The sequence below is a fragment of the Curcuma longa genome, chromosome 7, assembly GCF_044706935.1.
Source record: "Curcuma longa cultivar G26 ecotype Majalengka, Jawa Barat chromosome 7, ITB_CL_G26_1.1, whole genome shotgun sequence".
NCBI lineage: Eukaryota > Viridiplantae > Streptophyta > Magnoliopsida > Zingiberales > Zingiberaceae > Curcuma > Curcuma longa.
Window position 1 is genome coordinate 5,117,723 of NC_133867.1, and position 13,685 is coordinate 5,131,407.

General features: G+C 33.7%; 2 protein-coding genes across 3 annotated transcripts in view; one reads left to right on the plus strand and one right to left on the minus strand.

Annotated features, from left to right (window-relative positions):
- Nucleotides 1–3,586, minus strand: part of LOC141831848 (uncharacterized) — a 25,434-nt gene extending 21,848 nt beyond the window's left edge. For both annotated transcript variants that reach the window (XM_074719255.1, XM_074719253.1), the window contains exons 1-4: nt 3,266–3,586; nt 2,940–3,188; nt 1,740–1,818; nt 70–148 (exon numbers count right to left, since the gene is read on the minus strand). In XM_074719255.1, coding sequence (XP_074575356.1) covers nt 70–148; nt 1,740–1,818; nt 2,940–3,188; nt 3,266–3,586 — 728 coding nt within the window. The remainder of the gene's footprint in view (nt 1–69; nt 149–1,739; nt 1,819–2,939; nt 3,189–3,265) is intronic.
- Nucleotides 3,587–6,514: 2,928 nt separating this feature from the next.
- On the plus strand, nt 6,515–12,959 carry LOC141832084 (mitochondrial import receptor subunit TOM20-like). The gene is made up of 6 exons (XM_074719565.1): nt 6,515–6,705; nt 6,884–6,962; nt 7,139–7,308; nt 7,395–7,442; nt 10,525–10,608; nt 12,588–12,959. The coding sequence occupies exons 1-6, from the start codon at nt 6,607–6,609 to the stop codon at nt 12,729–12,731; spliced, it is 624 nt and encodes a 207-aa protein (XP_074575666.1). The 5' UTR covers nt 6,515–6,606; the 3' UTR covers nt 12,732–12,959.
- Nucleotides 12,960–13,685: the final 726 nt, after the last annotated feature.

Genomic DNA, 13,685 nt, shown 5'->3' on the forward strand with positions numbered 1-13,685 from the left:
AATATCAAAACGGTTATTTAAGGAAAGAGCCACAATATGATTGGTTATTGAGTATAGCTGGACACTTACAGTTCATATCGAAGAAAAGCTTCTTTATTCTTGTGCAGTACCATTTTGTCCTTCCTTATTGGATAGTTCAAAATTTTACCTGAAAACGAAATTAAAGTTGAAGAGACATGTGCTAGATGTGAATTATTCTGATAGATCACTTTCCATTACTACATAGCAGAATGCCAGAAATAAGTAATAAAGTATTAGTTATCAAGATAATATTGTGAAAAAGAAATTTGCATAATGCTCCATTATCTAGTGCTTAAGAATGGACTTCATCACTTCAGCTGATTATCATTGAGTAACAACGCATCAGAAATTCCCACTAACAAAGAAACCCATAGTGTTGTAACTTTTTAAGAGGCTTCAGGAATTTGACAATCTTATGTTTAACAAACGTGTTGGTGAGTATCAAAGGTTGAGAGATAGTTCATAAGTACTTGCAAATAAACAGCTGAGATATAAATCAAATTTATCACACTAGTTGTTAGGAATAAATTGAGAAAATTTATTAAATAGCATTTTTGCAGATCTTTATTTTCAGTAAAATACCAGTAAATCTAGAGCCTATTTATTTGAATGGATAAGTTGAAGGATGGATGGATGAGGGGAAGGATGGGTTCATATATTCATTTGTTTGGTTGTTCAATTGGTAGGATGGATCAATAAAAAAGGATAAGTTGAAGGGATAAAGAATGTGATTTATAGTTTGTCTTTTGCCACCCAAATTGGGTGTGCAAAGCGAGGAGTGAATGTGAACACTTAGTTAATTACTAAATTAATTATTCACTTTATAAACAATTAACCACATATTTGTTGTGGAATTCCCTCATGTTTTACTTGTTGTAGATTTGTGAGGAGTTCCCTCGTGCGTTATCACATATGCGCCAGCATTGTCTTCATAAAAGTAGCACCAATGTTCACCGTTGCAACACCAGCATCCCACGACACAGTGCCATTTGTAACCTATAGTAATATTGTTTGTCACATGCTTCATCGCATCCGCCACTCACAAGCATCAATGTCATTTGTCACCCACGTACCATAGCACTGACATTTGCCTCCCACAACACCAAAGTCATCCACTCACAAACATTATTTGCCACTCACAAGACATAGTCCACATGAACCAACGTTGCTAAGTATCACACCATCGTGAATCAACTCCCGCTACACAACTCACGGCACCTCAATAGGCAAAGCAATACATGTAAGAAAAATACATTAATTAATCACCATGGCTAATATTCTGCAAAGGAAAAAATAACATTTTATTTACATTGGTTGATTACAATTGTTCATTTCATGAATTGTTGGCTATAAATTGTTGTGCGGAAGTCATTCATGGGATGGGAGAGAAGAGATAGTAATAGTTATAAAGAAAAGGGTATTATTATCTCTTTTTTCACTGTTAGTTATTCATCCTTCCACCTATTCTTCGAACTAAATAGGTAAAGGATGGATGAATAGATTGGTCATTTCATACACATGGCCGCTCAAATGAACGTGCAAATGGATAAATTAATCCCCATTTATCCAATCATTCATCACCCATTCTTCAACTTATTTGCCCTTCCAACTGAAGAAGCTCTAAATAGATTCAGTGCAAATCTCCTAGTAAATTGCATATGCATGTACAACTATAGTGGAATAAGGAGATATGCCTCCAAAGAAAGTGAAAGCCAAACCTGGAAGATCAAGTTCTTGACTTGTCAACCCATTATTTGCAGACTTCAATGAGGCCTTTGCAACTGATAGTTGTAAACCCTGTTCACATGAAAACAAAGACTATTCTTATACACGTATACTAAAGATAGAGCTTCTAAAGTTTCAGAGAAGACAGTTTATAAAAAAAAACGTAATTGCAAAAAAAAGAATATAAAGAGAACACAGATTGCTAGAAAGTAAGGGGGTTCACCAGATTTAAATAAGTGGTTAATGAAGACAGTATCCAATTTTCTCTTTCTAGTTTTCATTTCAAGAAAAAAAGGAATTTAGAAATTGAAATGAAAAGTTAAAAAAGAAAAAGGGAAAATGTTGGTCATCAACTTAGTGACACCTTTTTCTGCTCAAAATTGTTTTCTCGCACAGAAAATACTTGATATTCCCCACAAACAAGAAAAAATACTATAGAAAAATATGGAAAATGAAAATCAGGAAATGGAAATAGAAAAGTGTTTCCAGTGAAAAGGAGATTCGTCAACCAAAACACTAAATGTAGCCAAAAGGAGTGATACCAAAGTCAGAAAGAGAAACAGAAACAATAGCATATCCTATACAGATACTTGTTCTAAATTTTAATTAGGTTAATCCAAGTCCATCTCTCAGTGGTTACCCATAGACATATTTATAGACATGTAGCGAAACTAAATCCAATATGAGATGTCCGAGCAATATTCTTTAATGACTCTTGAAACATTATGCAATGAATTTTAGCAGAATGTTAAAAGAAGCAATTCTCCAATTTGTTGTTATATTTTTGTAATTTGTTGTTCTAAAATTTAAATTTGATTGATTGCATAATTGCTATAAGTTTATATTTGGAAGTAAACAAGCGAAGTAAAAGGAGATTATAGACTAAAACTAATTTGAGTTGACTTTCAAACTCTTATAAGCGTGCTGATTATCACCACAGCAGGGTACCTAAATTGTACCATTTTGGCTGGAGGGTACCATATTTTAAGCTTGCTTGTAATACCATAAGACCTGCACCCGTGGAGGTGATTATTTGTATTTTTATTGAAGAAAACAGCTACATTACCAACGGGTATAGAATGTGAACAGATATTAGTGCGACATTCAATAATCACATTTGCTCTGGGAGTTGGGAACATAAACAAAAAATTATAGAGGAACCTTTAACTGCATTAAGTTGTTGAATTCAATACCTTTGGCAATTTTCCTTTTTTCTTGAGCAACTTCAAATGCATTCTCTGTATGTAATGCATCGTATGGTAGCGAGAATGTTTGGTAACCAACCTCTCCGCGACCTCTGGGTTCGCTGCCAACCATTCTGATACCTCTTTTGCGTTAACCAGCTCATCTCTGTCCAACGATTCCAGCCATCTGTAGGCAGGCTTCCACAGGTCGGTGCGTTGGAATCTGTACGGAAACTCCGCCAGATCGCTCACGGAGACCTACAAGGGCACTAGCTTTAAGTGCTCGCATAAAGTTGCATGCTTTTGCGAAGAATTATGTTAATGGATTCCAGTACCTGATTTAAACCCGAGGAGGCCTCGTGGAAGGAGAGAATCCAGCGGTGAAGCTGGGAACGGGGTAGGAGCTGGATGTCGACCTGAAAAGAGGCGGAATTGGCGTCGATGAAGCCGTCAATCTCGGAAGCCGAAGGGTAGTGGTCGATCGGGAGCGACGCGAGCCAAGTTCGGGCCATCGCCTCCCATGGTGGCGCCGCCAAGCATCGTGAAGTAGAAGGGAGAGGTGGCGAGTTGGGGGTGGAGTCAGGGTTTCGGTATGACCGGGAGGGAGGGAGGGCTTCTCCGGCGACAAGGCCAGGGAGGGGAACGGATTCTGCCATCTGAGCGAAGCGGATCTCACTCCGTGCTTCGCTTCCGCGACGTTGAAGAAGAGACGCAGCGCAGCAGAAGGACGATGAACTTGGGCTTGATCCATGGGGTTTAGATTACGTCATAAATAAATATATTGATTTAATAAAATGAAAAGGGCTTGATCGAAATGATATCTCATTTCGGAGTATTTTTATTCTTAAAAATATTTTTTTATTTTTTATTTTTTTATCAGGATAGCAGTTAATAAATCATAATTAATATAATAAAAAATATTAACTTATTATAATCATAATTGCTATGTAATTATAACAGTTATTATAATTGTTATAATAATATTAAAAAAAATATTTTTTTGATGATTTTAATAAAAATATATCTTTTTTTTAATTTTATCTTAAAAAATATAATATTATCCTATAAGTATCTGATCCGTCAGTCTAACTCAGATTCAACTTTAAAAGATATTAAGTTAGGGTTAAAGGTTTTCGAATTGGAGTTGGGTTCAGATTGAATTTTGAGATGAATGTTGTTTGGATTGGGTTTGGATTGACTCGAATTTAGGGTTTAATAGTTGGGGTTAAATCAATTTTTATTTCAAACTGGGTTCAAGCTAAAATTATTTATATTTTCAAATTTTGAATCGAATTCTAATATCACATATAATTTTCAAGCTCGAACTCAAATATTAATATTTTTATATTATTTAATTCGATTTAATTCATTTGTACCCTCATCGCCATAATTGAATTATCCTTCATCGCCAAGTTCTCTCTTTTATCTTCCTCCACCTCATCCATTATCCCCAATCAAGGATGGCAATGGGTCAAATTTGGGTCGGATTCCATATTCTTAGTTTTCATTTTCATTTATTATATCTATCCATATCATATATTTAACTTTCATCTCTATCCTTATATCCATCAAAATATCATATATCCATTTACATACCCATTACATACCCATCAGAGGATTTAATATCCTCTATATTAATAATCTTTTTTCATTCTATTAACTCTTAACTTGTTTCTCATTTTGTGTTAATCAAAATGCATAAATATTTTTGATTATTAAAATCGAATACTTACCATCAATAGATGTCTTGCGATTTGTTGATATTGCTTATCGTCTAGCGGATGATTACGACGAATCATCCCTATGATTTTTTTTTCCTACTAAGAATGATTCTTTTTTCATTTTTTTGCTTGGACATATTAAATAAAGTAAGAGGAAGTGAGAAGTTGCTTCTGCAAACAATGTAGTTGCAATTGCAATCCACTCCTAACATCTCTCACTCGTTCAAGTCAAATTATAAAAATCAAATAAAAATATCCAATTCATACATATGAAAAAAATAATTTATGCGACAACAAACATACTGAGAGATTAAAACTAAGAATGTTATCACACTTCAAGATAAATTGGAGACATTAATATCTTATATTTATCCCATATTAAATCATTTACATTAATATGAACATCTCTAATCCCTTATAGTAATTATTATGTCAAGAGCATATTCAGTATCTCCAATCATTATAATTATTCACGATTATGTTTTAATACTAAGTATAAAATATAATTGGTCAACCAGTGAATACATGTAAAAGATATAAAATAGTTTTAATCTTTGTGTTTAGTTATAACTCATTAATTTTAATCCGTCACTTCTTTTAATTATGTTTCATAAATCGAATCAACTATAATTATTAGGATGCATACTAAGACAAATAAAAGGTCACTAAGGATAAAATCGAGATTATCTTATAATCTTAGTCCCCAGGGTCTCACATATCCGGATTGTGAGAAGTAGAAATCCATTCTTCTACTACTCTTATTATCGCTATAGTATTTATGTGGTATGAATCACATGCATGTTATCATGTTATTCTCTTTACTATATAAAGAACATGCATATAAAGAATGCATAATTTTCATAAATTTAACATCATACAAATTTTGATTTAGACATATGTCTAATCTTAAATTCAATTCATGAGTTATAATATGTTTCCAGTAGGTTTAATAAATGATGAATACATTTACTCCGATTATTATCAATTTTCAAATGATCTTATTTTATACTACTATTAAGGCGACCCCAGCTTACATGTATGTTTCCATTTACAATTTCATTAACTGTCCCATAAGCATTAGTTTTACCCCTACTTGTATATAACAAATAAATATGATTGTCTATATAAAAGGACTAATCTTAACTTGCCAACATATTCATCGAGACTTATCCAAATATAATAATGACATTTACACTAAATAAATGATGACATTCCATAATCAAACATTTTACAATATCCATATCTGATTATCTTTACAATGTATTATATTTTATGAAGTCTCAAATACTTTATATGTTCTTAAAATGACTCTTTAGTCAATAACTTAGTAAAATGATCAACAAGCATAGCACGAGCCCAAGATTAGAGTTTCTTAATGATATCTAAGCTTGTTTGATAAGATAAGTCAAGCTAAGCCTAAATAAACCAAACTTTTGAAATGATTGTTCAAGTTTAGTTTGGTTTCTTTTTTATGAGCTTGAATTTGATTCAAGCTTAACTTGAGATTGATTTGTTTAAATGTTATCGAGCTCTCAATTCAAGCTCGTTGATTATTTGAAATTTTTATATTTGAAATTTGTTTGATTGATTATTAAAATTGATAATAAAAATTTATTTTAAATTTTTTTTTAGGTTGAAAAAAGTTTCATTGATTATTATTCAAAAATATTATTCATAAATATTAATAAATTAAATATATATTTATTTAATTATATATATATATATATATATATTATATGAATTTAAATAAATTCTTATGGAATCAAATACCAAATTAATATTTCCATAGTCGTTCAATGCTCTCGTCACCTTAAAATCTTCAAACAAATTATCCAATTTTATTTTCACATAATTGATCGCCCGAATTGAAGCCCTAAATCCTCCCCGGACGAGCGACGAGGCTTAGGCGAACACTGCGTTGTTGGCGACCGAAACCCTAGAGTTCTCATCGAGCCATGGATTTGTCGGAGACCGACTTCGATCGCATCCTCTTCTTCGAGCATGCACGCAAGACCGCCGAAGCTACCTACGCAACGAACCCTCTCGACGCTGATGTGAGCTCTCGCCTCTTTTTCTTGGTTTAGTTTCGCTTACGCTGTTAGATTTAGTGTCTTCGCTTACGCTGTTATTTACGCCGTCTCGCTCCTCTTTTGAGCGGCGGGATCTGTTTCGGACTTTACCTATTGCGTTTTGTGCCGATCTTTATGGTCTGCTTTGTTTTTTATCACCAAGAATCTGACGAAATGGGGAGGTGCACTTTTTGAGTTGGCACAGTTTCAGAGCGGGGAAGAATCGGTGAAGGCGATATCAGGTGTGCCATATATTTGAAAAAAAAAACAGATTTTTGAAACATTCCATGAAAATTTTGTCTTTGTTATAGCTTTTCTGTGGCTCCTGCCCTTTGGCTTATGGAGCTTGGGAGTTACTATTGTCTCCTGTATCCACGGGGTATTTGAAATTGTCCATTTGTCAACTATTTCTCTTCAGATGCTATATCAAAACTGGAAGAAGCCTTGGCAATCAATCCAAAGAAGCCTGAAACTAATTGGTATTTAGGAAATGCCCATTCTGCTCTAGCCTTCTGTTTTCCAGATCATGATACTGCCATGGTTCATTTTGATAAGGCAACTCAGTGTTTTCAGAAGGCTGCGGAGGAGGTATTGTTTGCTCGTTAGATGCACAAGTATTTTCTACGTGATCAATGATTGATTTGAACGGAATAATGATATGCACCTTCTGGTAGGATCCTGGAAATGAGCTTTACCAAAAATCTCTGGAAATGCTGGCCAAGGTACAGATTCTCCATTGTCAACATCTTCTGCTAGATTGATGCTCTAGTTCAATTATTTCCGATCACGTGCCTTGCAGATGCTATTCTTTTTCCAACTGATTAATCTATTTTTTTCTCCTTTGCCTCATCCTTAGAAACAAATCTTTGTTCCCTTTAAGACGTAGGTTACCAAGTATATTTCTCATCTCCTCTTCACATTCAAATATGAATTCTGATTTCTTCTATATAGGTTAGGGGATTGATTTTATTGCTTCATTTTTTCAGGTGCTAGTATTTTCACGCATTGTGTGGGACAGTGCAAATAAAGAATTTAGCCCATGGTTATAGGATTAACTTATCATCCTGAGAAAATTATTAACATAAAGATTGATGATCACAAAAAGAATAAAATATAAATGTAATGTGCAGTTCAAATATAATTAGTCAGAGAAAATGTTAACGAGTTGGATCATATAAATTGTCTGCAATCTCAATTAACATTGACCAAGAGAAATTTTTTTATTTTCATCAATGTGAACCGTCTGTATTCAATTACAGGAATGAACAAAATGGTTAAGGATACAGGCAAAAGAATAAGATCAATTAAGAACAATAAAAATCAGAAGAAATTTGAAATCAATTGGATTAACCAAATTTGAGGAAAAATATTAGCATAAGACAAATATTTTGACGAAGAAAATTGAAGAAGGTTCTTGGACTTTAAGGTGGCTTCAATAATAATCTATTGTATTTGTTATTGCAAGTTCTTGTTTAAGCCCATCCATATATAACCAAGTTGGCTTTCGGCCAACTTTTAAGTATGTACATAAAGAGAACAAAGCCCAAATTTAAGAATCCATGCTAAAGATAAAAATATATAATATTTTCTATAGAAACCTAGAAATTATAGAAGAGGAGGAATTTTATGGGATTGCTAAAGCCAGGGACACTGAATATAGTGATCTTGTTAATATTAAAGGTGTAAAGAATGATTAAAATATTATTCTTGGTAACCCAATTAAGAAAGATGGAATTTCTTTTACAAACTATTTATTGAATGATCCGTTAAGAAGTAGTCAATGTGTACATCCCTTATGGTGACACAATTATAAGCCCTTTCTGTATTACTGGAAGATAAATTAAGTTTCACTTATAAACCATGTCATCTTCACTTGCTCGACTTAATCATATTCTAAAGTATTATTTCCTAGAAAGTCTCATTTTTTTATTAATCATGATGAAGTTCCTTTTAATATAACTATGCCTCTAGATGAGGGTGCCTGTATTGAGATTTTTAAATTCTCTAAGAACAATTATAAAGTCTTTTATTATAAATTATTGTTATTGGGAAAATTAGGGTTTATCACTGACCTCTATCTATGTTTATTATTTATCAATTTGTAATTTGCAAGTAAGTCTATAGTAACGGGATTTTTTTTTCTATCCCTAGTTCATAACACTTCCCCTCACATTGATTTGAATGTAATATTAAAATGCAGCTTGTTATGAAGATATTCGATTTTAAAACCTCTTAAGGATTTAGTTAACTAATCTGCTAGCTAATTGTTGGAGTTGACAAATAAGGAGAATTCCACTGGATTACCCTCTTTTTGATGAAGTTACAATCAATCTCTATGGATTTTGTTGGAAAAATGTTGGATTATCAGCTATATGCATGACAAATCGATTGTCATGACTATGTGAGTGCATATCCTAACTTCATTGTCGACTGTTTGATCTAAATGAGCTTCCATGTTGCTAGGTCTATAGCCCTATAATCTGTTTCTGTACATGACCCGAGTCTTTTTTTTTTTTTTTGCTCTTTAAAGGAATTGAATTATCTCATAGAACATAATAGCGTAATGTGGATTATCAATCTCCAGTGAACCTGCCCAATATCATCGATGTACTCCATGATTTAAAGATAACCTCAATCCTGAAACATGTGACCTAGATGTTACGGGATTAAGGTCAGCACTCAATCAAGCAAGATAGGTTATGGGAAAAATTAAGGTTAATCGCTCAAGTAGTCCCCATTACCTATGTTTATTATTCATCAATATAAAAGTTGTAAGTCTCTAGTATTATACGGTATTTACATATAGGTCCCTAGGTTCACAAAATATATGTTGAGAGCTTTTTGCTTTGCCTATTTGGTTCAGAAGAATCTTCATTTCCAAACACTATGGTTCTAGTAAAAGACTAGAGTGCTAATCAAGCAAAACTTTATCATATACTTATTTGCCACATAATTCACCGATATTTAGGAAATTTTGTGCTAGTGTCTTTCTTTTTTACCATTTTATGTTGTGTAGGGTGGTCTGGTAGCTGGACTTTAATTTAATTGTCAGAATTCTTTGTTGCCTAACCTGAGCTGGCACATATATGAAACCAAACAATTCATGCATTCGTGAAATCTTCTACAGAATATAGTATTTTCACAATGTATAAACTGGATTTCATGGAAAACTTTCTATCCTATTTGTTCTTTTGGTTTTATTTTTCACCTTTTCAATTATAATTTAGATGATCTTTGTCATGCTTATTACTTACTGCCAATATCTTGTTAGAAGCTAAATTTTTTAGCAGACTTACAGTCACTTTTTTTTTGGTTGGATGATAGTCATGTTTAAACAAATAGAGGCATCACTAATGGTGGTACTGTTGAATTGGAGTGGAGTCTATTCTATCCTTGAATGACTAATATTCCCAAATAACTAGTCATTTATGAGCGAGTATGAAAACACAATGGATCGACCACACATTCATGTGGGATTAATGGCCGTGGAGCATTTTAGCTTCAACCCACCTCCTTATGTTCATCATGACTCGAAGGTATAGGCCTAGCTCTTAAGGCATGTTGAATTATAGTGGTTTGAGTCCATTCCATCCTTAAATGACAGTGTGACATCCTTTTAATATAAAGATATAATGCACCCACATAATTCTTAGTACGGGATTAATGGGCATTAAACATCTTAGCTTCAACAAACACTATAAATGCTACCATTTTCACTATTTTTTGTATTATCAGTAAATATACAGTGTCATTTTTATGATATCCTCTATCTATATCTAACAATTTGAAATGGAGCTTTCTCAGGCACCGGAGTTGCATCAGGAACTCCAAAAGCAGATGGCTGGCCAAAACACTGTAAATGCCACATCCTCAAATACAAGTACTAAGGTGTGCTCTTATTGTAGAATGTTGAATAAGCTTTCTTAAGCCTTAACTGGGCCATATCTACCCTTCAGCTTCTACATGCTTCACCTTATTATTTAGTGGTATTCTTTTCATGATACATTGTGAAGTGGGAAAGTTGATTGACTTGTTTAGTTCTCATTATTTTCTCTTTTTCACATGTCCTATCATCAGTTTGCAGGTTTTTATTAATCTGTTAAATTCTTATGTTTTTCCCTTAATTTTTAATGTTTTGTGGTGGTAGTCCCTGAAATATTTACTTGACATATTTTATATGCATATCTCTTTTTTGTGTATATATGCATGAGCTTTCATCTTTTTTTCGCTTCTGCTTCTGTCCAAGTAAACATGGTATCTAACAATTATTACCTGTTTTAGTTCTATTAGCTTCAGAATATCTTTGCTTTTTCATAAGAATGTATAAATATTAGACATTTATTGTTTGCTTTATAGTGCAATTTTCTTGCATCTACTTATTTTTCATTTATGTTGCTGAATAGTAATCCAATTTCTAGGGAGGATTTTCAGGAAAACATGAAAATGTGGATTGATAAAGCTATTTAGAACTTTTGATTTTGATACCTTACAAGATATTGATGTAGTAAGATTATACAGCAGTATTTTGCTTTGTTTAAAGGATGCGTGTTTATAGATTTGATCTTATATCAGTTGGATTGATATGAATCATCTATCATATGACATGTGGTACCATGGTTGGAAAATTGTGCGTTCATTGCATGCTCTTTAGTATGAGCAAGAATATTTATATGCTTTTGGTGTGACCCATTCTATATCATGCAGCAAAATGTTGAACTTTTAGGAAACACCTTTAAAAAATTAATGTAGCAGGGATGATTGCTAAGACTGATTTGTGGATTACTAGAAGTGATAAAATAAAAAAAAAATATTATCTATCGACAAGTGTAATTCTTATTGATAATTAAATGTTAGAAATAGGATGATGGCATGGATACTTGAAATGTGAGCAATAAGTTTTATAGTTAGACAAGTTGCATTGATTAGAGTGGAATGTGTAAGTAGAGCAATTCTAATTAATTAATAAAATCTGATTTAATTGCTTTGAATTTTACTTAGTGATATAAGCTTGCATATAGCTCAATGGAGTATAAGATCTGATCTCAAATAGGGCAATGACTAAAATGATGTTCAGATTCTTTTCTTTCCCAAAGAAAGTTTGCCTGATGTAGGCTGAAAATTTACTGAAGTATGAAGATGATCCTTTGATAAGAATCAAAAGAGATGCCTCAGTTACTATGCCAGTGGAATATTGGCATCTTTTATATTGACTTGTTGCTTCTGTTTACTAGTAGATGATTGTGGATGATGAAAAGATAATGGTTAACCAGATAGTTAAACTCTACTGCAAGCGAAGCGACCTTTATTTCCACATATACTTTTTGTATATTCATTAAGGCCTCAGTATATCACAAGTTGCAACTTCAATTTTTACATTACCAACCAATTCCATTTGTCATGTGGATTTTGAATTTGCCTCCAATATAAACAACATTTTATATCTCTAGTAGATGAGTGGAAGAAAATTCTTTTGAATCATCTGCAAGTGAGTAGCATATCCACCAGAACTACTCTGATAGCATGATTCATGGTTATCAATTTCTCAAGCGATACTCCCATAAGTCATAAACGATTGAATCACAAACTCAACAATAGACAAATTGTTGTCAACCCTTAAAATATGACTTGTTTCTCTCCCTGTTCCTCTTCTCCTATCTATTGCCCATACGTCTTTCTTTCTTATTTCTCACTTTTTTTTTCTCTGATAAGTTTCTCACTTCTTTCTTAGAACATTGCTTGGCTGATTACATGGTAGGTTGGCGTACTTGTTGCTTGCATCTTGTACTTTGTTTCTGTTTTGACACTAATCAAATCTACAAGCATATATTTCTTTTAGTTACCAATTCTTATTATTTTGTGGATTCTAGGTATCAAAGGAGTCGAAGAAGAAGAAGAAAAACAGCGACTTGACATACGATATACTTGGGTGGGTGATTCTTGCAGTTGGTATTGTCGCTTGGATAGGAGCGGCCAAATATCATGTCGCCGCTGCACCGCCACCCCCACGATGAAGTTCGTCGCAAACGCGGTGCATTGTAGTATTTGTGTCGGCGCAAGATGGCACATTCCAGACCAGAAAAGTTGCAATGTCATAGTGGCCCTATGATGATTCCCCTCGCCCTTGGAGATACGAAGTCACATATATCTCCAGCTGCAATTTCAATTCTGAGTTTTCTTCATTCTTGTTGGACATTTCGGCATTGCCACCTTCTGAATGATCAGTAAGATTTTATGTGAAACCATACGCATCGATCATCCACCCTTTTTTACAATAAATATACTGAAATTAATAGAAGTGGCCAACTTAATTCTTTTTTGAGGAATCATTTGTCAGATATTTCTTTTTGTTTTCTATGAGATTACTCTCATGGCGAACTAATAGAAAGTATGAAAAAGCCATATGGAGCATGAGGAACTTTAAGGTAATTGGGTATTGGTGATAGGTTGATGAGGGATGATATCTCAATAGAATTTTCTTTATGGATAATTTAACTTTATGCTTCATAAATTTCATGAAAGTGCTTTATGTTTTTCACAAGCTTCAGCTCTGAACTCATCTAACGATCTATGTGATGGTGATGCAGCAGTCAATTGAATTTCGATAAATCCATTTTGAATGTATGTGCATGAAAAAGGGCCATGGGGGGGAATCAGGTCTGACAATTTTGCATTCCTCTTAACTCTATGCGCGGAAGAGGAGGTATCGGGGGAGATTGCATCTGACAATCTGATACACCCTCTGTCTTGATGCGTAGAAAAAGGATATCGGAGGGAATCGAATCTGTGACTCCTGCGAATACATTCTCCTCTGGGCGATTGTGTGTCGTGCTGGCCTGAGGTGAGGGCCCACGATAAAGCAGAACGAGGCGAAGTGATTGAGAATAGATGCTTGAGATGATCAGGATGAGGTTTGTTGAAATGAAGTTGGCCGAGACAGGGTTGGTCGAGATGAGGTTGGTCGAGAC